At 45.1% G+C, this 24698-nt stretch overlaps 1 protein-coding gene and 1 long non-coding RNA gene across 7 annotated transcripts in view; both read right to left on the bottom strand.

Annotated features, from left to right (window-relative positions):
• Positions 1-1047: 1047 nt before the first annotated feature.
• LOC121008641 lies at positions 1048-2515 on the bottom strand. The gene is made up of 2 exons (XR_005780613.1): positions 2181-2515; positions 1048-2063 (listed from the first exon to the last, which is right to left on the bottom strand). It is a non-coding gene; the product is annotated as an uncharacterized LOC121008641 (long non-coding RNA).
• Positions 2516-4454: 1939 nt separating this feature from the next.
• TSC2 (TSC complex subunit 2) overlaps positions 4455-24698 on the bottom strand; it is a 41389-nt gene continuing 21145 nt past the window's right edge. For 2 of the 6 annotated variants that reach the window (XM_040441595.1, XM_040441596.1), the window contains 16 exons: positions 21800-21964; positions 21488-21646; positions 21267-21367; positions 19564-19746; positions 18936-19151; positions 16751-16819; positions 14231-14388; positions 11117-11604; positions 7982-8060; positions 7809-7895; positions 7472-7658; positions 6907-7046; positions 6601-6679; positions 6354-6445; positions 6147-6245; positions 4455-4966 (listed from right to left, as the gene is read on the bottom strand). In XM_040441595.1, the coding sequence (XP_040297529.1) occupies positions 4802-4966; positions 6147-6245; positions 6354-6445; positions 6601-6679; positions 6907-7046; positions 7472-7658; positions 7809-7895; positions 7982-8060; positions 11117-11604; positions 14231-14388; positions 16751-16819; positions 18936-19151; positions 19564-19746; positions 21267-21367; positions 21488-21646; positions 21800-21964 (2467 nt within the window). In that variant the 3' untranslated portion in view covers positions 4455-4801. Of the gene's footprint in view, positions 4967-6146; positions 6246-6353; positions 6446-6600; positions 6680-6906; positions 7047-7471; positions 7659-7808; positions 7896-7981; positions 8061-11116; positions 11605-14230; positions 14389-16750; positions 16820-18935; positions 19152-19563; positions 19747-21266; positions 21368-21487; positions 21647-21799; positions 21965-23419; positions 23543-24698 lie in introns of all 6 variants that reach the window. The other 4 variants (XM_040441591.1, XM_040441592.1, XM_040441593.1 and 1 more) reach the window with 4 other exon arrangements.

Below are 24698 nucleotides of genomic sequence, written 5' to 3'. Positions count from 1 at the left end.
TAGAATGTATTGGCTCCGATGAGCCGAAGTTATTGCTTCGTGAAGTCTTTGCGCAATAATTTAATAAATTAATTTGTACTGTAAAAAAACATTTCCCAAACTCTGGTTTGGTTCCAAGTGGTACAGTATGAAGTTATTGCGCAAAGTCTCGCAAAGCAATAACTTCGGCTCATCGGAGCCAATACATTCTATGAAGTTTTATGCGAATCGACTTCGGATGTTTCATCCGAAGTCAATTCACTCATCCCTAGTGATAACGACTTTATTAGTGCAGCCCCACCTATGCAAACTAATAAACCAATAGTATATTCTATGTTTTGTACTCCAGTCACAGCACAAGCTGCAGTCAAAATTCTGCCGATTGATCCATGGAAACTGTCAACACCAGGCTGACAGCCACACCCCTTCAGAATGCGATATGGAAAAAAAAAAGTTACATTCCCAGTGTAAACAGTGCATCTCCTGTATTATAGCCAGTTATGTACAGACACTAAAACAGCAGCTCGAAACAAACAGAATTCTAAATGCAGCTCTAGATGGGATTGGAGTATAAGAAGTGACTAGCACCTGGATGAAGAGAGTATTTCAGACAGAGACGGTCTGGTCTCCGCTCACATTTCAGCCTTTGTAAACCGGTGACGCTCTGTTGCAGGTTGGAATATGTATATTTTTGTTATATTTGCTATATTTTCATAGCGTTGTAACCAAATGAAGCCATTTCTGTAGATAGCGGGACAGAGCACGGTTATCACTAGAGGTATTTAAGTTATGGATGTTGTGCTCTTGTATATAGTTATAGCTATTTTATACGAGTAGAATATTACATATTGTCTTAAAGGCGCAGGCTGGAGCTGATCGATTAGCAGGGCGGCCTGCTCGTGTCTCTTGAAAACTTCGGATTATACCGGTCACGACCAATCCCCCTACACATGGAGAAGCGATCAAGGGAGCAGTATATTCCACTTAAAAATAAAATAGTAAATGGCATTTGTTTTTCTTAAGGGGATATTCACATGCTGCAGTTTTTACTTTTTTTTTTTTTTTGCAGAAATTTCTGCAACTGACCATTCATTAGCGGCCTCTATTCATTTGATGGGACAGGAGCAGAAATCTCTGCAGCATGTGAATACATTAATATAGATTTTTTTCGGTTATAAATTTAAAATACTTGTTATCATTGTTGCTCTGCAAATGCTATCCCTGCCTCCTCCTGGGACGGGTAATCAGTATTATTGCATATAATGAAAAGTAGAAAAAATAAATAAATTATAATAATAATCTAAGGCCATTTTGCAAGTGGTCAGAAAACACAAACATCTGATTGGTTGGCATCGCTCTGTACAATATTTGGGGGTAAATTAGAGAGGATTTAAAGAGACACTTGGAGGCTGAAGTCTGAATATATAATGCAAAAAAAAATACACATATCTAAGCCGCTTATTTAATATATTTGATACGATTTTATATTGATAATATTATTATTTCATTTAGTTTCATCATATAAGTTTGTGCCCCCTCCATAGTACCAGTATATTCACCGAACAGGACTCATGTAATTGTAGGGATGGCTGGACCAGAGTACATTACATATAGGGACCAGAGCGCCGCGTATATTCCTCGCTTCCGTTCAGTTATGTGGGGCGGACATTGGGTTTTAATTTCCGTATAATTTAAACCTCTCCGTATTGCTGTAGATTATAAACTTATTCAGGAAATGGTGAACAGAATGGCTGTGCTTCCATCTAGGACTGCAAATGTATGTATCAGGTGGTGTTTAAAAGGGGCTCATCCCTATGGATATAATCATTGGGACCCCAATGATCATGAGACTGGGGGTAATGTACCCCGCAGGGGCCCCTGAATTGAACAGAACAACAGGTGGGGAATGCGCTCGGCTGCTCCTTTTATCTCTATGAGCCGAGCGCTGCCATCTCCGGCAGTCTCATAGAGATGAATGGAGTGGAAGTGCGCATGCCCCACCTGCCACTCTTCACTTTGTCACTACCCCTTTGACACAGTCACATTTGAGTCTTTATCTTCCCCCGATTCTACAGAAGAGACTTCTGCGTTACACCTGCCCGAATGTGGCCTTAGGCTGGTGTCAGCCTCCAGCCATGAGGTGCTGACCCTTGCGCCAAAATGTAGTAATGTTCCGACACCCCCCCCCCCCCCTGGTGCACTAGTGTATCAGCAGCTGCCACACGTAGAGAATCTCCCCCCTCCCCCTCTTACACACAGGCGCCCATGTATTACAGCTTGTGCACCAGATCACACGACTGTTCTGTTCATCTTTTCTATGGGTTAAAAAAAATATATATAATAATAATTTGCTAAAGTTAGTATTGTACAGTGGTCTTCACCGGAGAAGTGGAATTTAGAGGGTTTGTAGAGGATTAGGAAAACATGGCTGCTTTCTTCCAGAAACAGCACCACACCCGTCCATGGGTTGTGTCTGGTATTGCAGCTCAGATCCATTAAAGCAGGCATCCTCAAACTGCGGCTCTCAAGCTGTTGTAAAACTACAACTCCCACAATGCCCTGCTGTAAGCTGATACCTGTCGGCTGTCCGGGCATGCTGGAAGTTGTAGTTTTGCAACAGCTGGAGGGCCGCAGTTTGAGGCTGCGCTGCAAGGCCGCACACCACCTGGGACTGTTTCCAGAAGAGAGCGGCCATGTTTTTCTAATCCTGGGCAAGATGTGCAGTGTCTTTGTCAGGCAGACCAGTGCTGGGAACCTAGAATGAAAAAAAAACAACATTTAGGGGCCATTAAGCAAGACCATATTTTCGGTCTGTATCCGATCCGCATTTTTTGTGGATCACACGCGGACCGGTTCATTTCAGTGTGTGTTGTCTGCATCTGTATGTCCGTTTCATGGCCCCCAAAAATGACAGAACATGTTCTATTCTAGGCGATGGGGCCCGTGAAAAGTGCAGGACGCTTACGAACCGCATCTGTATTTTGCGGATCCACAATTTTCGGACCACAAAACGGATACTGTCATGTGAGCAGCACCTTACACCGGAGATTAGTAGAAGCCCAGATACCTCCGTTAGGACACTTAGTGCCAAATCTTCTAATGCTTGGAGAAAAACCTACATCAGTGGTCTCCAGTCTGTAGCGAACCTTCAGCTCTCAGTAAGCCCTGATGAGCAGCTTGCTGGGAGTTGTAGTTTCACCACAGCTGGAAAGCACTGCCCTACCTACTACATTGTGGAGCCTCTCCATCATCCCTACCAGGAATGGAAACTTATTACGTTTACATCTACGGTTTTCTTATGTTAATGAATTTGCAGGTAATAAAATGTCCGTTTATGACAAACGCCATCGAGCCGGTGGCCGCATAGAGCTGTTCTATGTAAGACATTGCACTTACCCCCTACCCCACCCCCCCCTCCTGCCGGCAGCGAGCCCAAGCGGAGCCTGTATGCTTTTGCCTTTACTTGTATGGTCAGAGTTAATTGTAAAAGATTATTTATTGTCTGAGGAACAAGATTTCTTCAAGGACTGGTTTTCGTGCCTCATTACGGTTCAGTGGAGGCAGCCATATTATTACAGCCCATAGGAGTGAGGGACAGTGATGGGCTGAATCGTGGCCGCCTCCATGGTAGGCGGTCTGTAAAACTCCATTGCTATCGCCTCGGCGAAATCTTGTTCTCACAGGCGCCATCTTCACTTTTGCCTTATGTTTGTAATGCGCTACAATGCAACTTGTCGGACAAAGTCAGAAAATAAAAATGGCTGCAAGACGACGCTGTGTCCTGGTGTTCTGTGTGCGAATATATATATATATATATATATTTTTGGGATTTGAAGGAAAATCCCAAAAATATATTCCATCAGACTCTCAATCTCCACCAGCCTCAGCCCACCCCTCCAGACTCTCGCTTGCTCCGGACGGCGCTGCCACTCACTCTGGTCTTCTTCCGGCCCGCGCTGCACTGTAACCTGACGTCACAAAGCATCAGGTCATAGTGTGCGCCTACGTGCATTACGTCCTGATTCTGTACGCAGTCAGGACAGAGTGAACAGCAGGGCCCAGACCAGGGAGTGGAGAGTACAGCCGGCGCAGCGCTTCCCTCATCGCTCCCCGTGGCTCCTGCTTACATAATGGGAGCGGTCATTAGCATTTGGACTATAGGGAGGATTCACATCACGTTTTATGCCCCCGCATGACATATACGCCAGAAAAAAATAAATTAAAAAATACAAAAACGCAGCACACCATGTTCTTGTATCCTGCACAGTCCGGTAAAAAACACAATATACAATATTACATTTTGTATACGTTAAACGTGATGTGAACCCAGCCTGAGACGCACTGCCACTTTCCCCTCACTTCTGGGGGTCAAAAAAGTGTGTCTTATAGTCCAAAAAGTATGATCTATAGATATACACACACAAATGTAATTATTTGCCCCATCAAAAAAAAGAACATTCTTTTACGTTTTTGGATTTTTTTAAATTTAATTTGTAATTGTGCAGAAAAAACGAACAAAAAGCCCTCAAGGCGATAACGCTCACCCCACGTTCCCAACTTACTGACCCAGTTCCTGTGACCCGTTGCCGGGGGACTCTGGTACTACTCACATTGCAAGGGGTGAAGTCTTATAATAAATTAAGATTTTTCCAATACTGCAAATAATTTAAATTAGAGAGTCTCTTAAAATGTCCGATTCTTATCTTTGCTACATGAGGCCCCGGAGCAGAAGGTTTTAGTGTTCACTGTAGTAATCTGTCCTCACGTCAGGCCCACAGGACGTACCATTCGCTTTGTCCAGCCTCTCCCAGAATGTCGGGTTTTAGGCAAATTCCGTGAAGTCATCCACTGCGGATATGAGCCTAGTCCGCTGTCCGGTTTCAAATGAGCCGCTGGCAGATGGCGGGTTCTGCGGGGGAGGTTTGTTGGAGAGGCTGCTGATGGGGTAAGGCATGTTTGCGCTCATTTCTAACAGCTCATCGTGGATCTGGAAGAAAAGAAAAGATACAAAAATAGGGGCACAAAACCACCAGATACGTGGACCTTTCTGATCCAGACCCTTCTGCTGTGGAAATTCACAGTTGCGATAGCAGCCAACAGGATGATATTTTCTGCGGTGGAGATGTTACATCTGCAGCATGTCCGTTTATGTTGCAGATTTTACCCCCTGCCGCTGTGAAATTCCAGAAGATTCATGGCAGACCCATCACGTGGCTGTAGTCCCAGAATGCAATAATACAATTCTAGCTGCCTGTAGTCACCACTAGGGGGAATCTAGAAGCTTCCTAAAGTTGAATAATTGTGTATGCAGTGAGGCCCCCTAGTGGTGACTGCAGGCAGCCAGAATTTTATTATTTTAAGAGGACCTTTCATGTTTTTTTAATAATTGAGATAAATACCTTTACTTGAGCTGCTGCCACCCTGCCCGATTTTTTTTAAAATATCGCTCCTACGCCGCCCCCCCCCCCCCCCCCCCCCTGCAGTTTTCACGCTCGGTATGCTAATACTGAGCATCGGTACAGTGAGGAGGAGACCCCAGGGTTTCTCAATGGGCGTCTCCTTCTCCCTGGCTGTGCCGCGGTTCAATCACAGCGGAGAGCGCCACTGCCAGGGAGGAAGAAAAAATAAATAAATATATATAATATGACCCCCTCTGTTAATATATTAAGAAAAAAGCAGAACAAAATTTGAAGTAAAAATTCAACACTGAGGATATGCCCCCGTGGATATGCTGGGACCCGCACCTATATCGAGAACGGAGGCCCAAAAGTGGTGGAGGACGCACTGCGCAGCCACCATCCATTCATTTTCTATGGGGTTGCCGAAAATAGCCGAGCACTGGTTCGGCTATTTCCATCAGGGCCCCTAGAAGTGAATGGGAGCGGTGGCCGGTCCTTCACTGTGCGCTCCCATTAATTTCTATGGGGAAAGCGCTTGGTGGCGACCGGACCGGAGTCCTCCAGCCACCACTTTGCGGGGCTCTGTTCCCAATATAGGTGCAGGACCTATCAGACAATGGGGGCATATCCTAGCGCTATGCCACCACTGTCCGAGATGAGACAACCCCTTTAAAAAAGGGGGTAGGGCATGATGTTTAGTGCTCGAAATCCATTGAAGGCGACAGATCTCTACACTGACCAGTGTGTCCGAGATCCCAGTTCACTTACCTTTGGTCTCATTTTCTTAATGTGTCTGAGTCTGGCAATCCATTTTGAAGGGTAAATGTCTGTGGGGTTGGATCTACTGTGATGAACTTGTGAAGCCATCTTTAAAAAATAAAAATAAAAAAAATCCAAGAGAAGTTATCACATCTCACACAACAGCTGCTAACGACACACGACCTACACACTCAGAAAGAAAGAGCTCAGCCTCACGTTTGAGTGCAGCGCCATCTGGCGGGCTAGGAACGGCAAGTTCTTATCAGACACTATTTTAGCGACCGATATATCAACCAGTCCTTCCATATCTACAAAAGAGAGAAAAGACATAAAAGATGAATATCTTATGCTGATTGAACGAACCTCTCAGGCAGGGTGTACTGCGGGCACAAATGGCGAGTAGGGATTAGCGAACTTCTATTTTCAAGTTTGGATTTATTAAATCAAGGTTATATGACGTTACCTTTCCGACACTGTAACGTCACCAAGTTGCTCTCGCAGTCCAGGGGCTGAATGTTCACGTCCACAAAGTTGAACTGACCCTACAGAATTAGAAAAAACATGGGTGCATTCTTCCAAAAATAGTGCCCCACTTGTCTACGGATTGTGTGTGGTATTGCAGCTCAACTCCATTCATTTTAATGGAGCGGACCTGCAATACCACACGCAACCTACAGACAGGTGTGGCGCAGTTGCTGCACGTTTTTTTTTCCTAATCCTGAACAACCTCTTCAAAAGGAGGAGCAGCCAGAGAAGGAAGTGAGCGTACCTTAAGAGTGCCCAGCTTATAAAACTCTCCCGAGTCGTTATACACAATGTTCACAAAGTTGTTTCCCACGTGTCTCTTCTTGTTGCAGCGGTACGGGTCTATCTCCTTGTTTGGCATCAATGTAGTGATCTGGAATATGACTAAAGAAGAAGAATGGGAGAAGGTTACAGGGGTTGTCACATCACTTTATACAATGATCGTCTCGGAGGCGATCAGCCGATCTGTAAGTTGTGGCTGACTACACATTTTGTATGCAGCGGCCACTGCAGGTGAAATGTGGTACTACATGCCGACAATTACAATATATGGCTTTTTATGTAACAGGTCACCATAAGGAGTCAGCCAGAGCCGAGCTGGCTAATAAAAAGAGGGGGCATAACTTTATGACATCCATATATCACATGGAAGGCACAATGGCTACAGTTTCTATAAAATGTATTTGTAATAACGAGGCAATTCATTCTCAAAGACGCGGCATGCGTTTTTTGTAACATGGGAGGCTATGGATGCCAGTGTATGTTCCTACAGTGGCACCAGTCAGAAATCCAGGAGGCACACCCCTTACCTTGCATGATGTCATCGTGCCAGCAGTAGGTGAACTGTCCATCGTCTCCACATCCGTCCAGTCCTCCCAGAAATATCTTGTCGGGCTGAGTGTCCTTCAACTCAATCAACTTTCCCAGCCCGGTCAGGAACTGCGTATACCGGTAGGATCCGTGCTCGTTGGATAGGATTGCCCGCTCATTGCCAACCTTTATTGAAGAAGATATGGACTCGCTTCAGGAGGAGGTTCAACCATTTGCCTCTCCCCCTTCAGGACATGGGTGCCATCCCAGAATAAGTCCATCAAGGATTGCAGGTGACTACGAGTCCATGCGTATGATAAAGAGGTGGACGCTTACCTGACCTTCTCCAACATACAGGACCCCGATCTTGTGGGTGTCGTAGCACGGGATCTGGTCAAGGAGTTTCATAGTTCTTTCAAATGTCTAGAAGGTGAAGGCACCAGGATGAGGCTTCACACTGAGAAGACAGGCAAGTCAGCGAACACATAAATGAGCCCCATGGGGATTACCTGAGTATTGGGGACCAGGATTGGCTTGTTGGACTCGTCCCCGAAGAAAGGAGAGTGGTAGAGCTGTAGAAATACAAAGCTGGAGGCAAAAATACAGACATCTTCATGAAATCCACACACCTTATTAGTTTTACAAGAAGAAGATAGAATGAGGTTGTCACAGCCCCGTCCATCTATGCCACCAGTGATAGGAACACAGTCAACCTCATCCCTCAATAAAAAATAAAATATATCTATCATTACTCTCCTATCCCCAGTACTCTCCACTTCCTGGTCCCAGCTCGACACAGGAAATGGCTGGAAATTCCCACTCGGCCAATCACTTGTGGAGGCAGTCATCCGCTTCAGTCTGCGATTGGTTGAGTGTGAATTTCCAGCCTTTTTCTGCGTGTCGAGCTGGGACCAGGAAGTGGAGAGCACTGGGAACTGGAGCAGTGCTGGGGATAGGCGAGTAATTATTAAAAAAAAGGTTTAACCCATACTAGCCCTTTAAATAAAGAAATTCTCAACCCTGGGCACCCATAAAAACACTAGATTTTTGTACTAACCGTAAAATCAGTTTCTTTTTCGTTCATTGGGGGGGGGGGGGGGGCAGGCATTGACCATGGGTAAAGCTGTTGCTGCTAGGAGGTGGACACTTAGCACACAAAGTGTGAGCTCCTCGCTCTTCAGCTATATCCCTTCCTGCAGGGACCAAGCTAATCAGCTTACTGCAAAAGCCGTAGGAGAAGCCAGACACGAGAAAATCACATTATGTGCAAACCCAGAACCACACAGGCCCGAAAAGGCCCATAAAACAAAAAACTGGGTGGGAGCTGTGTCCCCAATGAACAGAAGAGTACAAAAATCTAGTTCTCATCCGTCTCATTGGGGGACACAGGCATGGGACGTTCCAGAGCAGTCCCTGAGGGTGGGCTTACCTACAAGCCTCCTGCCAATCAGAGAACCGCTGTCTGCAAAACTCTACGCCCCAAAGAAGCGTCAGAAGACGCAAAGGTGTGCACCCTGTAAAACTTAGAAAAAGTTTGCAAAGATAACTAGGTCGCCGCCTTGCACACCTGAAGGGCTGAAGCCCCATGATGCACCGCCCAAAAGGCTCACACTGCCCGAGCCGAATGAGCAGTCACCCGGAAGGGCCAAACAAATCTATCTGGAAATGGAAGTCTTTGACACTGCCAGCCCTCGTCTCGGCCCCTCTGGAATCACGAACAGGGAATCAGTCCGCCTAAAAGTAAAGTTTGTGACGGGATTTGAACTCACAGGTTCTGTATCGTAGCCCAGAACTTTAACCACTACACTTACATAGCTGCATGCACCTATATGGAGCGACTGTTCGAAGATGAGAAGACGGGTCCGGACAAAATGAAGGAATAATAATCTCCTTATTTAGATGAAATGCTGACACCACCTTCAGCAAGAAGGACTGCAGAGGGCGAAGGACCACCTTATCCTGAAGGAGGATCAGGAAGGGCGACCGACATGACAGAGCCGCGAGTTCCGTCACTCTACGGATAGAAGTAATTGCAACCAAAAAAGCTACCTTATAAGACAGGAAGCGCAGCGACACCTGCTGCAAAGGCTCAAACGGAGAAGATTGGAGAGCGTTGAGCACTAGATTAAGATCCCAAGGATCCAATGGAGGACAGAAGGGGGGCGCAGCATGCACAACCCCCTGTAGAAAAGTCCAAACCTCCGAAAGCAAAAGCTAAATTTCTCTGAAAAAGAATGGAGAGAGCCGACACTTGCCCTTTGAGAGCTGAGAGCCAGCCCCAAGTCCATGCCCGACTGCAAGAAAGCCAAAAGTCGCGGCAAAGAAAAACGAACAGGAGACAGCTGTCTACGCTCGCACCAACTAAAGTATGACTTCCAAGTCCGGTGGTAGATTCTGGAAGACGACGGCTTCCTGGCACGAATCATAGTCTGGACCACTGCATCCGAAAAACCCAGAGCCTTCAGTACAGCAGCTTCAACAGCCATGCTGTTAAATGTAGTGACCCTAAAATCGGGTGGAAGATCGACAGCAAGTCCTCCCGTAGAGGAAGACGCCAAGGTTAGTCGGCGAGAAGGGCGACTAGGGACGCGTGCCACACACTGCAAGGCCAATCTACCATCTGAGTGCCCAGCGACACTGGGGCAAGGAGACGCATCGGCCGATCCAAGAAGTCTAGGGAGCGACCCCAGCTGGACAGAATGGCTCGCTGAAGCGCTCTGGTATGGAACTGCTTCGAAGGCAGAAACCATGTGCCCCAGAGCCCACATGCAGCGACGAATGGGAACTGGAGCTGGCCGCAACAATGAGCGAATCTGAAGATGGAGAGCGGATAGTTTTTCCGGAGGCCAGAACACCTTGGCCTGACAAGTGTCCAGTACCATGCCCAGATAAGTCAATGGCTGCAATGAATAAAGACAAGACTTCTGTCTGTTCACGATCCATCCGAAGCGCTCCAGGGTGTCCAGGACTATGCTCAGGCTGTCTGCCGTCCCTTGGAACGACGGACCCTTCACCAGGATGTCATCTAAGTAAGGGATCGCCACGATGACTGCCGCCAGAACCTGCGTAAAGACCCTGGGAGCCGTGTCCAGGACGAACGGGAGGGCTACAAATTGGTAGTGAAATGGACCCACTGCGAACCGGAGAAACTTCTCTTACAGACACTAAGCTAAAACTGATTAGCTTGGTCCCTGCAGGAAGGGATATAGCTGAAGAGGGAGAAGCTTACACTTTGTGTGCTTAGTGCCTACTAGCGGCAACAGCTATACCCATGGTCAGTGCCTGTGTCCCCCAATGAGACGGATGAGAAAAGTGCAGGACAGTTCTCCTGACATGTGCCTTTTAGTAAATACTTGCATTCGCCATGAAAAAATTAGCAGTATCTTTTCTTAGAACAGTCTTCTATTGTAACTCTATTATTACTCCTGGAAAATAATGAACTGACAATGCTACCATACTTCTTTTAACACTAATCACTGCTGCTACCCAGTTGCCAACATATTCATACGTTGCCGAAGGAGTAACATAGAAACAGCACAGTGCAGATGCTCCAGAATAGTTATATTATAGAGAATGCAGGTATTTACTAACACAGGCATGTCAGGATCGCGGGCCGCTCCTGTTGAAGAAAGCGAGTACGGTACCTTGGGTCTATTCCTGGCACCTTCTCTGCTTTGGAGGCCTTGGTGCTGTTCTTAAAAGCATCAATGTTAATTCTTCTGCCTCGTCTGGAAGGTTCGGAGTCGGAGATGGTGTGCCCCCTGGGTCGGTACCCACTTGGGGACTGTGGAGCCTGTTGTGGCAGTCCTGGTTCCAGCCTTGAACCTGCCTCGGGTTTTGGGGTTGCTGCTGCAGAAACCTCCTCCTCTGGTTTGCTGGGTACAGGCTCCGTGCTTGCACTGTGCAGCAGAGGTTTCGTTTCTAGGGCAGGGGTTTGAATGGGGTCTTTACTGTCGGGCTCCTTGGGAATCTCCTGCAAAGTCTGAAGCTCAGGGGATGAACTCGACTTGCTTAGTGTTTGTGAAGGTTGGAAAGGAAGTTCACGTGAAGATCCTTCTATAGGAATCCCACGGAGCTCTAACTCTTCTGTGTGCTGGGATGTAGATTCCTCCTGACTGGAGGTGGAGGACGACTGCAAAGAAAACATACATAACTATCCTGGATATTGGATTATATCCATCCTGCACAGGCACATTCATATTCCTGTCCATAGGGGGCAGTATTATAGTAGTTATATTCTTGTACATAGGAGCAGTATTATAGTAGTTATATCCTTGTACATAGGAGCAGTATTATAGTAGTTATATTCTTGTACATAGGAGCAGTATTATAGTAGTTATATTCTTGTATATAGGAGCAGTATTATAGTAGTTATATTCTTGTACATAGGAGCAGTATTATAGTAGTTATATTCTAGTACATAGAAGCAGTATTATAGTAGTTATATTCTTGTACATAGGGGGGCAGTATTATAGCAGTTATATTCTTGTACATAGGAGCAGTATTATAGCAGTTATATTCTTGTACATAGGAGGCAGTATTATAGTAGTTATATTCCTGTCCATAGGGGGCAGTATTATAGTAGTTATATCCTTGTACATAGGAGCAGTATTATAGTAGTTATATCCTTGTACATAGGAGCAGTATTATAGTAGTTATATTCTTGTACATAGGAGGCAGTATTATAGTAGTTATATTCTTGTACATAGGAGGCAGTATTATAGTAGTTATATTCTTGTACATAGGAGGCAGTATTATAGTAGTTATATTCTTGTACATAGGAGCAGTATTATAGTAGTTATATTCTTGTACATAGGAGCAGTATTATAGTAGTTATATTCTAGTACATAGAAGCAGTATTATAGTAGTTATATTCTTGTACATAGGGGGGCAGTATTATAGCAGTTATATTCTTGTACATAGGAGCAGTATTATAGTAGTTATATTCTTGTATATAGGAGCAGTATTATAGTAGTTATATTCTTGTACATAGGAGCAGTATTATAGTAGTTATATTCCTGTACATAGGAGGCAGTATTATAGTAGTTATATTCTTGTACATAGGAGCAGTATTATAGTAGTTATATTCTTGTACATAGGAGGCAGTATTATAGTAGTTATATTCTTGTACATAGGAGCAGTATTATAGTAGTTATATTCTTGTACATAGGAGCAGTATTATAGTAGTTATATTCTTGTACATAGGAGGCAGTATTATAGTAGTTATATTCTTGTACATAGGAGCAGTATTATAGTAGTTATATTCTAGTACATAGAAGCAGTATTATAGTAGTTATATTCTTGTACATAGGGGGGCAGTATTATAGCAGTTATATTCTTGTACATAGGAGCAGTATTATAGTAGTTATATTCTTGTATATAGGAGCAGTATTATAGTAGTTATATTCTTGTACATAGGAGCAGTATTATAGTAGTTATATTCTAGTACATAGAAGCAGTATTATAGTAGTTATATTCTTGTACATAGGAGCAGTATTATAGTAGTTATATTCTTGTACATAGGAGCAGTATTATAGTAGTTATATTCTTGTACATAGGAGCAGTATTATAGTAGTTATATTCTTGTACATAAGAGCAGTATTATAGTAGGTATATTCTTGTACATAGGAGCAGTATTATAGTAGATATATTCTTGTACATAGGAGGCAGTATTATAGTAGTTATATTCTTGTACATAGGAGCAGTATTATAGTAGTTATATTCTAGTACATAGAAGCAGTATTATAGTAGTTATATTCTTGTACATAGGGGGGCAGTATTATAGCAGTTATATTCTTGTACATAGGAGCAGTATTATAGTAGTTATATTCTTGTATATAGGAGCAGTATTATAGTAGTTATATTCTTGTACATAGGAGCAGTATTATAGTAGTTATATTCTAGTACATAGAAGCAGTATTATAGTAGTTATATTCTTGTACATAGGAGGCAGTATTATAGTAGTTATATTCTTAATCAAATTTCTTTTTATTGAAGAAAACGCAAATAGTCATGTGACAAATCAATCACTTAAATACCAGGCGCAGCTGGACAAATGCTTATTCACTAAGCGCATCAATTCAAGTGCAGTGGCGACATGACTCAATAACACATTAACATGTGCATAAAAGTAATTAATACGGAAAAGTAAAGACAAGACATGGGAAGAGGGGAGGGGGAAAAGGAGGTAAGGGGGGGGTAATAGATGTAATAGTAGTTATATTCTTGTACATAGGAGCAGTATTATAGTAGTTATATTCCTGTACATAGGAGGCAGTATTATAGTAGTTATATCCTAGTAGATAGGAGGCAGTATTATAGTAGTTATATTCTTGTACATAGGAGCAGTATTATAGTAGTTATATTCCTGTACATAGGAGCAGTATTATAGTAGTTATATTCTTGTACATAGGAGCAGTATTGTAGTAGTTCTATTCTTGTACATAGGAGCAGTATTATAGTAGTTATATTCTTGTACATAGGAGGCAGTATTATAGTAGTTATATTCTTGTACATAGGAGGCAGTATTATAGTAATTATATTTTTGTACATAGGAGGCAGTATTATAGTAGGTATATTTTTGCCAATAGGTGGCAGTATTAAACTAAATATTTTACTTTCTATAGGGGGCAGTATTACGGCCATTATTACTCATTTAGGAGAGATATTCCTTCAGGCCAATGGCTGAGCTTAAAAAAGGACAACCAGACAGAACTGGGCTCACAGCTGCTATCACTCCCCTTCCCCAATCCTCTCACCCTGCTGATTCCATCAGTCTTCTTGCCCGTCTTGTCTTCACTGGTGGTGTCATCATTAATCACAGCTTCAAAGTCATCCAGCTCTTGGGAACCACCTGGGGACGTTACATCTCCTTCAACGTCCAGTTGGGAACCTTCCTCTGGCACCACTGAGGATTCTAGGAGGAGGTAAAAGCAGATTTAACAGCACAGGGTATTGGATTAGCAGTGAGTCTTGACAATATGTACAGATTTACTGATTAATGTGGAAGTATCCCCCCTTCTATATCCACTGACTAATGACTGGGACGGAAATACCACCAAACATAAGAAAAGCATCTCTGTTCTACTAGGGATACAAGAGCAAACTGACTGAAATCTGAGTGAATCCTATTCTCTAGCATGACCTCCTCACCCCCCATAGTCATGGACCAAGATGGTCCTCAGTGAAGCAAAAGATGACTTGGTCATTTATCCATCTATATATGCATACATGTTAACAGCCCAAGATAGGGTAGTGGTCTCCAGCCCGTGGCTCTTTGGTTACTACAGGGTAGTGGTCTCCAGCCCGTGGCTCTCTAGCTACTGCAAAACTAAAACTTCAGTCCTATAAAAGTGAATGGAGCAATGACAAAAAACTTGCAGTGTGCTTCGCTCAGAGAAGGTACTTGGGGAACAGTAATTTTTTGGGATCACTGGTGGTCCCAGTGGTTAGGCTGCCAGCGATCCAACATTTATGACCTATCCTGTAGATAGGTGAAAAAATTGTGGGATAACCCCCTTTAACCCCTCTAACGTATCCCACTCCCTTTAAAAGGGGTTGCATCACCGTACGCCACCAATGTAGTTCTGGAAATAGCCGAGCGAGCGCACTTGGTTATTTTCAGAAGTTCCATAGAAATGAATGGAGAGAGAGCCCTGCGCAAGCGCGGCCACCGCTCCATTCCCTTTTATGGGACTACTGGAAATAGCAGAGCCAGTGCGCAGCTATTTTTGGAACTCCCATAGAAATTAGAGTGTGCGGTGCACTCTCCTTCACTTTGGGGGCTCCGTTATAGAGATAGGTGTGGGTCCCACACCTAGCTGCCATTTGTGGCATATCCTAGAGAGTCTGACAACCCCTTTAATGAACAGTCAACAACTAATGCAAAGTGAAATAAATGGAGGACTATAAAAGCAAAAAAAAAAAAAAAAAAAAACTCCTTAAAGGGAACCTGTCACCGGGATTTTGTCTATAGAGCTGAGGACATGGGTTGCTAGATGGCCGCTAGCACATCCGCAATACCCAGTCCCTATAGCTCTGTGTGCTTTTATTGTGTAAAATAAAACTATTTGATACATATGCAAATTAACCTGAGATGTGTCCTGTATGTCAGATGAGTTAGGGACAGGACTCATCTCAGGTTAATTTGCATATGTATCAAATCGGTTTTTTTACACAATAAAAGCGCACAGAGCTATGGGGACTGGGTATTGCGGATGTACTAGCGGCCATCTAGCAACCCATGTCCTCAGCTCTATACACAAAATCCTGTTGACAGGTTCCCTTTAAAAACCAATCCTATATATTTTACAGGCAGAGACAGTCGGAGTCTCCTCCTGGAGCGACATTCTGATACTTCCACATTACACAATCCCTTCATCCAGCATCTTACACATCAGACAATTTACATTTAAGACACGGCAATGCACAGCTTACAAAAGTGGATTATCAACCCAAATCCTGGATCTCTCATCTCATCATTTCTCCATTTACCTAAAAACTTAAAAAGTGAATTTCTACCTACAAACACCATGTTTTTTTTTAATTCTATACAGATCAAAAATTCTGGGCGGTTTAATTTAATATATCAGGATTTGAGGCAAAGGTCTATTTTTCTGCTACAAAGCTCCGAATCCCCCGCACAGAGAAAAGTAAATCATAAAATTCTGCCTGCAATCACCAGTAGAGGGAGCTCACAGTATACAGTCGATACATTGAGCCCATAACACTGAATGCAGTAATCGCCCCCTAGTGGTGACCGTAAGCAGTCAGTATCTATCTCTATCTGTGAAATTTGGAGTACTGTACTCTGAATGAAATCAAATGGCACACAATTTTGGACCTAAAACAAGATGGTAATATGTGGACAGCGCTTTAAGCCATGATATTTAGTCATGAGGTCACCATCAGGTTCCGCAGAGGAGCCTTTGTGGGGATTGATGGATGTCAGTGATCACGCCACCTACAATGCTGCCATTCTACGTGAAGAAAGATCAGGGTGGCGGCGAGTCAGCATGCAGACTCAGGAGGGGTCTAAAAAGCTTTAGCGTTCCCCAAATCCTACCTAGAGCGCCCTACGGTTGGACAGGCCAGCCAGACGATGTGCAGAACAAGCAGCCCATGCCACCAATGTCTTTGCTGATCCTGATCCCCCTCCTTATTAGCATTAAGCACACAGGAAACACATGAATCTGGTCAATATCTGGTTAATATGCAGGCACACGGCAAATGGGTCAGACACAGTTCTGCAGCGTCCTTTCAGCTGTGTACATATATACCTGCCCAGGATATGCTCCTAAGCAGCTTCCCTTGACCACTGGACTGGGATGCGAGAGAGACAGAAGCCACTGCAATGGGAGAGGAAAAGCAGATTGCAAGGTGTTGCCATGATGGAACCATACGGCTGGAGTGAGGAGTCTTAAAGGGATTGTCCATAGCTGCTTACTTCCAGAAAAAGCGCCACTCCTGAACACAGGTTGTGTCCGGTAGTGCAGCTCAACCTCCTCACAGTAAAAAGGAGCCGAGTTGTAATACAACACACAACCTGTGGACAGAGGCGCCACCGTTTTATTTTTTATTTTTTCTAAAGAAAGTAGCCCTGGACAATCCATTTTAACCAGTTCAAGACCGGGTTTTTTTTGCCTAGACCCAAATTACATTTTTTTTTTTCAAAAGCGAGAACCTTTTTTCCTCTCCATTATTCCAATACATCTTACGTCCTTATTTTTTTATGATATATGGAGCTTTATTTTTAGGTCGATTAGTAATTTTTTTTGTTAATCCCGAGAAAATGTTTTTTCTATTTTTTTTTTTTTAATGGCACAAAGTGCATCTAAACTACATTTATAGATAGTGTCCCTTTTCTGTTATGGCATATATGGTTTACGGTCGCTTTTGGCGGGGCTAGTCGTGGCATTACATCCCCCATAAGGTTTGCATTCAGGTGATGACCACATCGCTTATGATGCAACTCTCTACAATCAAAACCTAAAGCTCTTAAGTTGTTGACTGGGAATGGAAAAAAAGAAAAAACAAACAAAAAAAAACAAAACACTCGGCCCCATTTCCAAAAATGGCGCCACTCCGCCCATCGGCCGTGCCTGGTATTGCAGCTCAGCCACATTCAAGCGAATCCTTCAATACCTGGCATGGCCCTCGAACAAGAGAGAGACTGGTCAAGGGTCCATTCACACATCCGCGGTCCGCAAAACATGGACACCGGCCATATGCGTTCCGCACTATGTGGACAGCACACGTCCGGCCCTGTGATAAAAATACCTATTGTTGTAGGTCTTTGCAGCGGACAAGAATAGGACATGCACTATATTCATGCGGGGCCGCAAAATGGAACTACGGATGCGGACAGCACACGGTGAGCTGTCCGCATCTTTTGCGGCCCCATTGAAATGAATGGGTGGGCACGATTGCGAAACGGATGTGTGAATGGACCCTAAGGAAATAAAACAGAGCCCGTTTTGTACTGACAACTCATTTATCACTTTTCATCGAGGAAAAAAAGTGTCAGAATAATTAAAGACACACCGCAGTTTGGGAATTTTGCACGATTCATTTCTTTCAGACCAAATGAAGGCTGTGAAGAAAGTCTATACCCTCAGGCTGGGTTCACACTTGAGCGTTTTACAGCGCGTTCAAACGCGCTGTAAAACGCTCAACACATGAAAACCAATGCTTCCCTATGGCCCTGGTTCTCACTTGAGCGTTTTACAGCGCTGAAAAACGCGCTGTAAAACGCCCTACGCTCAAACAAGTACTTGAGCTTCTTTGGGGCGTTTTGACGCGCGTTTGTGGCCATAGGACATTGCAGTCAATCACACAAACGCGCGTCAAACGCGCGTTTACTATTGCAAAAAACGCTCGTCAAAAACGCGCGTCAAAAACGCGCGTTAAACGCGCATATCAAAGACGCTCAGGTCTGAACCCAGCCTAAGGCTGGGTTCACACTTGAGCGTTTTACAGCGCGTTCAAACGCGCTGTAAAACGCTCAGCACATGAAAACCAATGCTTCCCTATGGCCCTGGTTCTCACTTGAGCGTTTTACAGCGCTGAAAAACGGGCTGTAAAACGCCCTACGCTCAAACAAGTACTTGAGCTTCTTTGGGGCGTTTTGACGCGCGTTTGTGTCCATAGGACATTGCAGTCAATCACACAAACGCGCGTCAAACGCGCGTTTACTATTGCAAAAAACGCGCGTCAAAAAAGCGCGTTAAACGCGCATATTAAAGACGCTCAGGTCTGAACCCAGCCTAAAGGTTGAGGAGGAAGCCATGTGGTAAGCTAGAGACACAGCCAATGGGATTACAAAAGGCCAGTGGGGCCCTTCTTGACCCAATCAGAAGTACAGGGCATGGCTCCTAGTAAACGGTCACAGAGGACTAGCCAGGACGGCAGGGAAAGAGGCGTCATATTCAGGATGGAAGAGAGGAGCTTCCCGTGCCCACCTACCTGTGTTGGACCTTTGGAGGAGTGTGGGTTTGCTTGCAGGAGAGCTCAGGGTGGAGGTGGGCATGGAGAGGGACTTGTAGAGCGCAGTCTCCCGATGCTCTTTGAACCTCTCGGCTGCCATTAGGGCGTTAGACAGTTCTTGGAGGGGCATATTGTTAATGTCTGAAGAGAAGGGACTGAGGGGGTTCTCCAAACTCATAAGCCAGCTGGTATTACCTGGGAAAATGCAAGGAGGACAATGGTGAAGACTCACAAGTAGCATTAATGGATCATACCTGCACATCCATTTCAGTCGTGTCTGTATAGGACACATATACAGCACAGTGGTGGGGGGGGGGGGGGGCTTCTGCTGCAGCCAGTTGCCTTACGGGGATTGCAAGAAGGGAAAATGCCTGAATATTTTACATATTTCTCAGTTTTCATTGCAGTATCAATCAAAAAAGGGGGCAATTCCTCGGATTGTGTTGTTTTTTTTTACATTTTTGTTCCTCTAACACTGAAGACTATAGGCTACACAAACTTTCAAAAGACGACAATAAGAAGTCAGATGACCACGCGCTCCGATTAATGCAGCCTCAGGTGTTGAGGTGCCAAGCAAAAAACCTGCACACACACATTGCTTCATTACCTGTCGGCCTACGCACGAGTATCTCTGCCCAGCCCTGAGTCAGCACTGGAACAAAATCAGCCAGTGTAGCCTTCTCTTTCTTCACCTGGACCCTACGGGGAGTCTTGTCCACTCTGCTTCCAGGAGCTCCCCCTGGTGAAGACAGAGAGACGGCTTCAGATCCAGCTCGTAGTCCATGACCACCTAAAAAAAAAAATAATAATATTGCCAGTGTAAACTACAGAATCTAACCAAAAGGGGAGGATAAGACCAAATAGGTAAGACGCAACACTTCTGCATTACAATACAGATCTTCCTAGAGGCACCCATACACATAGGAGTAAAGTCGGACATTTTTTGGTGGAACCAGCTCTCTCGTCCATACGGGGGGTGGGGGGGGGGGGGGGGGGTGTGCCGACTGTCCCCGGACAGATGATGCTGGGGAAGGAAGGGTCTGACGTGCTAAACTGCAAAGCACAGCGACCTAGCTCTGGCACGAGACAAGCCACTAAAGGTGTCTGGCAGCAGCTTACTCCCCTCTCTAAAAGGAAAGCACATGCAAGCTAGGTCGGGCAGAGCATGCATGTGTTCAAGGGAGACGGGAAGAATACCTCTTGGGTAAGCAATTGTTTGACTGACAACTACTGAAATTATATGGGCACCTTTAGGGCGATTGTTGAGTTTAAGCAGGTAGCAAACGCTTATAATGCTACGAAAGTATAAAGACAAAATACAAAAACAGGAAATAACGACGGCGGCAGGTTACACACGGATTAAAATGTAGGAGATTGGTCTAAATCTCTAAGGGGTGAATGATCTTCGTCAGTAAGGGTTAAATATCACTACAGCAATTAGTGTATAAACGAAACAGCAATTGTGACAATTAACGCAACTCCATCACCGGCCTTTGGCAAGGGCTACACGGCGACGCCCGTCACAGCCAGGATTGCTGAGTAGCAGTGATCCCATAGAAATGAATGGAATCGCCACGGTAGTCACAAGAAATCCAACACGGCTGGGTTTTTTGCGACTGCCGCAGCGATCCAATTCATTACTATGGGATCACCACTGCTCAGCGATCCTGGCCAATGTAGCCCTAGCCTTATATCAAAAGGATATTAACGAGCCATACAGAACTTGTGCTGCTTAAAATTACTAACACAGCCCACTCCTCCAGCAATGACAGTCAATGGACCTCCGACCTTCGGCTCTCCAGCTATTGCAAAACTACAACTCCCAGCATGCCCCAGACCATCCTGAGAGATGCAAATTTTCAATACAACACCACTGCAAAAGGAACATCAAACAATCTTCCCTAATCTGTGGCTCTCCAGTCGTCGCAAAACTACAACTCTCATCATACCTGGACAGCCGCCGGCTATAAGGGCATGATGTGAGTTTTAGTTTTGCAACAGCAGTTTTCTGATGCAGTGGGAAATGACCACTGCGGCCAAAGTTTGCAGCAGATATCATTGCAGGAGGTCGGACGCCCGCAGCGGTACTAATGGCAGAGCAGACTATTGCCGGGAACAGACACTAGCAGGAATATGCAGGTTAGATGGAAGCCACAGGATTAACTGCAGAGACACGACAGCCGACGGTGGAAATCTGTCCCATGTTTCCTGGTGCTCTCAGCTCTCAGAAGATGACCTGCACCTTCTCACATCCCCCGAAATGAAAATCATAGAAGGGAGAGGAGGCCTCCCCCAGTGAAGTGAGCTCACCAGACATGGAGCGGACTCTGTGACGCGGCGTTTGCATACCCTGCTTTCTCGCCTGCTGCTCCATCTTAGGAGCTTCTTTGAATTCAGGTTGCATTGACGAGCTACAAGACAGAAAACAGAAAGATGATGTTTCGCCAAGAATACCCAAATAGGATAGGAAAACCCTACAACTCTCACACTATACTGTGAGGAGCATACTGGATTTGTAACCAGTTCATTACCCGACATCTGCATCTCCCTCCTTCGGGACATCCCCAGTATCCAAGCCAAGGAGGGACCGTGTCCCCCTCCCTACACTTGTTGTCACCGTCACCAATTTGTTTCCGACCAGCCAGGTCTTGGTTCTCCCCCCATCCAGGAGGAACTCACCAACTGGAGACCTGCAACAGAGATGAAAAATTACAGCTGGATCGCCACGTGGGTTTCGACTTTGAACCCAGTAGGTGGAACCTGCCGTAGGTTTCCTTTATTAGGTTCTTTGATCATCTAAAAAGTGGAACGAGAACCTTCCTAATCACTACCTGTGGCCTTACCTCTTGGGAACCGCAGTGAAGTTGGAGAACACGTATCTGGCCATCATGTCTAGACAGATCTCCGTTAGCTCCAGGTGAAGATTTTTCAAGCTGTCATCGGCCTGGGCCATGGAGCTTTCGTCGGCCGAGCTCAGGCTCGAGCTGGTCACAGAGGTCTGCATCCGGCTGTACAAAGCAATGACACGTTAGATGGCAGAATCTCCTCGGAGCAGGTCTGTAGGAGCATGACTTTACCCTGCCAAGATGGCCTATTGAAAACCTTATCCTTAAAGAGGCAGCTCCCGTTTTAATCAAGTTGAGTAACTACAAATACTTAGCGTTACTTATCATGCACTGATCTGGAGTTACAGTAAGTCTTCTTCTCCATCCAAAACTCTATTCAAAGGAACCACATGGAATTAGTCAAGCTCTGCGATTCCATTGTGAGAGTTATTTCTATCCTAACCTACAGTACCTTGAGGACAGACACTGAACCAGCAGTGGCTGCAGGGAGTGGACTTTAAAGGAGTTAAGGTGGCCGTACACCTCAACTGCTCATTTGGCTGAGAGCTATTCCCCCATACATGTGCTCTCGGTAGGCTGTTGGGCTATGGTTTACCTCAGGCTTTGAAATCCAACGTGCCTGAACCTTTTCCCAGACATCTATCATCGGGGGAGGAGAGTCAGGGAACCCCCCCCCCATACACATTATATGGTCAGACGGTCCCACTGAAACAGGCAGTTCAGCCTACAGTCCTGTTTTATGTATGGCCACCTTAATGCTCAAGATTTGAGATGAGCGAACTTCTGTTTTAAGTTCGGCGTCTAAAGTTCGGCTTCCGGTTAGCAAAGGATCCCGATATGGATTCCGAATTCCGTTGTGGTCCGTGGTAGCGGAATCAATAATGGCCATTATTGATTCCGCTACCACGGACCACAACGGAATTCGGAATCCATATCGGGATCCTCCGCTAACCGGAAGCCGAACTTTAGACGCCGAACTTAAAACAGAAGTTCGCTCATCTCTACTCAAGATCAGTAGGAGGTAAGTAAAGCAAGGTATTCTACAGTAACTCTGCATGGTAACTGTATGCCTCACTGGATTATATTCTTTCCAGTTACTAACGAATCTGTATATGGCCCTGGGAGGCGGACAGCACGTTATCGCCAGGTTCAGCCAATCCAATGGGTCAAGCTTAAGTTAACTAGGAGGATAATACCAGAATAACCCAAGTCATGATCCACAGACCTGTTTTAATGTGGATAATATGACCCCATCATGCACCGATCAGATAACAACTTAGACTACAATGAGCCCCGTCCCCAAGAGAAGAGTGCAGCAGGACCACCACCACCAGAACTCGGCACACGGCATGCATTAAATAGGAAATGGTGTAGGACACCACGGGCAGGACTACAGATGATAGTATTCTGTGATGGGCCGAGGTTGCACTCTTGTCTTATCCAAATGTGTTAAGTTCTCCTTGTCGCAAAAGTTTCAGTACATAAAACGTGCATTGGGTGTGTTAGGGCTCCAGAATGGGCACAGGATGGGCACTAGTGTCTAGGTTTGCCATGCAAGTCTTCCTGGCATGCATTCAATCTCCCAGTGTAAGGGCAGCATCACCCGGACCCCTATACCTGTATGCGGCCCGCTCCGACACACTGATGCTGCGGGATCGAAAGGCATTGGAAAGGTCTCGCATCTCCTTCACCGGGGAGGAGTCACTCATGCCCGGCTTGGTTTGTTTAGATAGCTTCAAGCTACCCAAAGTACCCAGCAGGACGGGGAGGAAAGACAATGGGGCAATGATGCCCACCGCCCAGCCCATATTTCACACGTGGGGGGGGAGAAAGTATTCAGTACCCAACCACACAAAGGATGAACCAGTGTAAAGATGTGACGAGTGGGTACATCGGAAGGCCCATGGGGGGGGTACACCATAGAAAGGGAGAAACAGAAAACAAACAGAACAAAATAAATGCGACAAATGAAAAGGCGAAAAGCAAAAATGAAAAAAATAAATAAACTGAAAAACAGCAAGGTTATCATAGGGGTCCATTGTGGCTGATGTAGAGGGGCGTTCCCCGGCTGGAGGCACCTCACATAAAATAATACAAAAACAGCATAAAGCACGCCAATTCTTTCAATCTGGAATGTGATGGTCTAGAAATTCCAGAACTGCCATATGTGCCCCTAGATAAACCAGTCCCTTTCCTCTGCTGGTTTCTGTACATGCACATTCTCTCTCTCTCTCCGTTCCTGGGTGGGTCCTTCCTTTCTGGGGTGCACACCGTCTTCTAGTTGCTGCTCCCCATCCCCTCTAAGACACAGAAACGGCAGCTGTATCCCCCTCTTCCAGTTGAAAGTTTAAAAAGGCGGTGTCTAGCGATCTACAAACGGTGCGCAGACCATTATAAAAGTCTATAGGATTGCCGGAAGAAAAAAAAATCTAAAGGAAATTTAAATTCACTATGGCTGACGTCATCTGCCAAACGGAGCAAACGCACTGATCGTAGCCTTTAGAGCATTGCCGTTTATGCCGTTTTCTAATATTTCATGTGAAATACAATCCAGGCCAAACATATGAAGAGCGAGGTTTGTTCCGCTTCTTCAGACTCAAGGCATCCACACCCTCCGCTCACACATGGCCCTTTTGAAAAATTACAAAAAAGACATTTTATAGAAAAATAACAGTTAAAATAAAATAAGACGAGGAAGCAGCACTGCAACTGAAAGGCAGCAGAAGAGACCAAGAAATCCACCTGTGAATACACCAGAGGCATCATCAAGGCAACGCCGAGGGACCTTATTCAATGGACTTGTCAAGGGTTACAGGTTGGCACCTTAGAGGGAATCTGTCCTTTATAAAATCCCCAATAGCAGTGATTGGGGGGTGGGGGGGTGCAAATCCATCAG

Source organism: Bufo bufo, chromosome 7 (genome assembly GCF_905171765.1).
Source record: "Bufo bufo chromosome 7, aBufBuf1.1, whole genome shotgun sequence".
NCBI lineage: Eukaryota > Metazoa > Chordata > Amphibia > Anura > Bufonidae > Bufo > Bufo bufo.
Note: the sequence above shows the minus strand (reverse complement) of the source record. Positions and strands in the feature narration are given on the sequence as shown.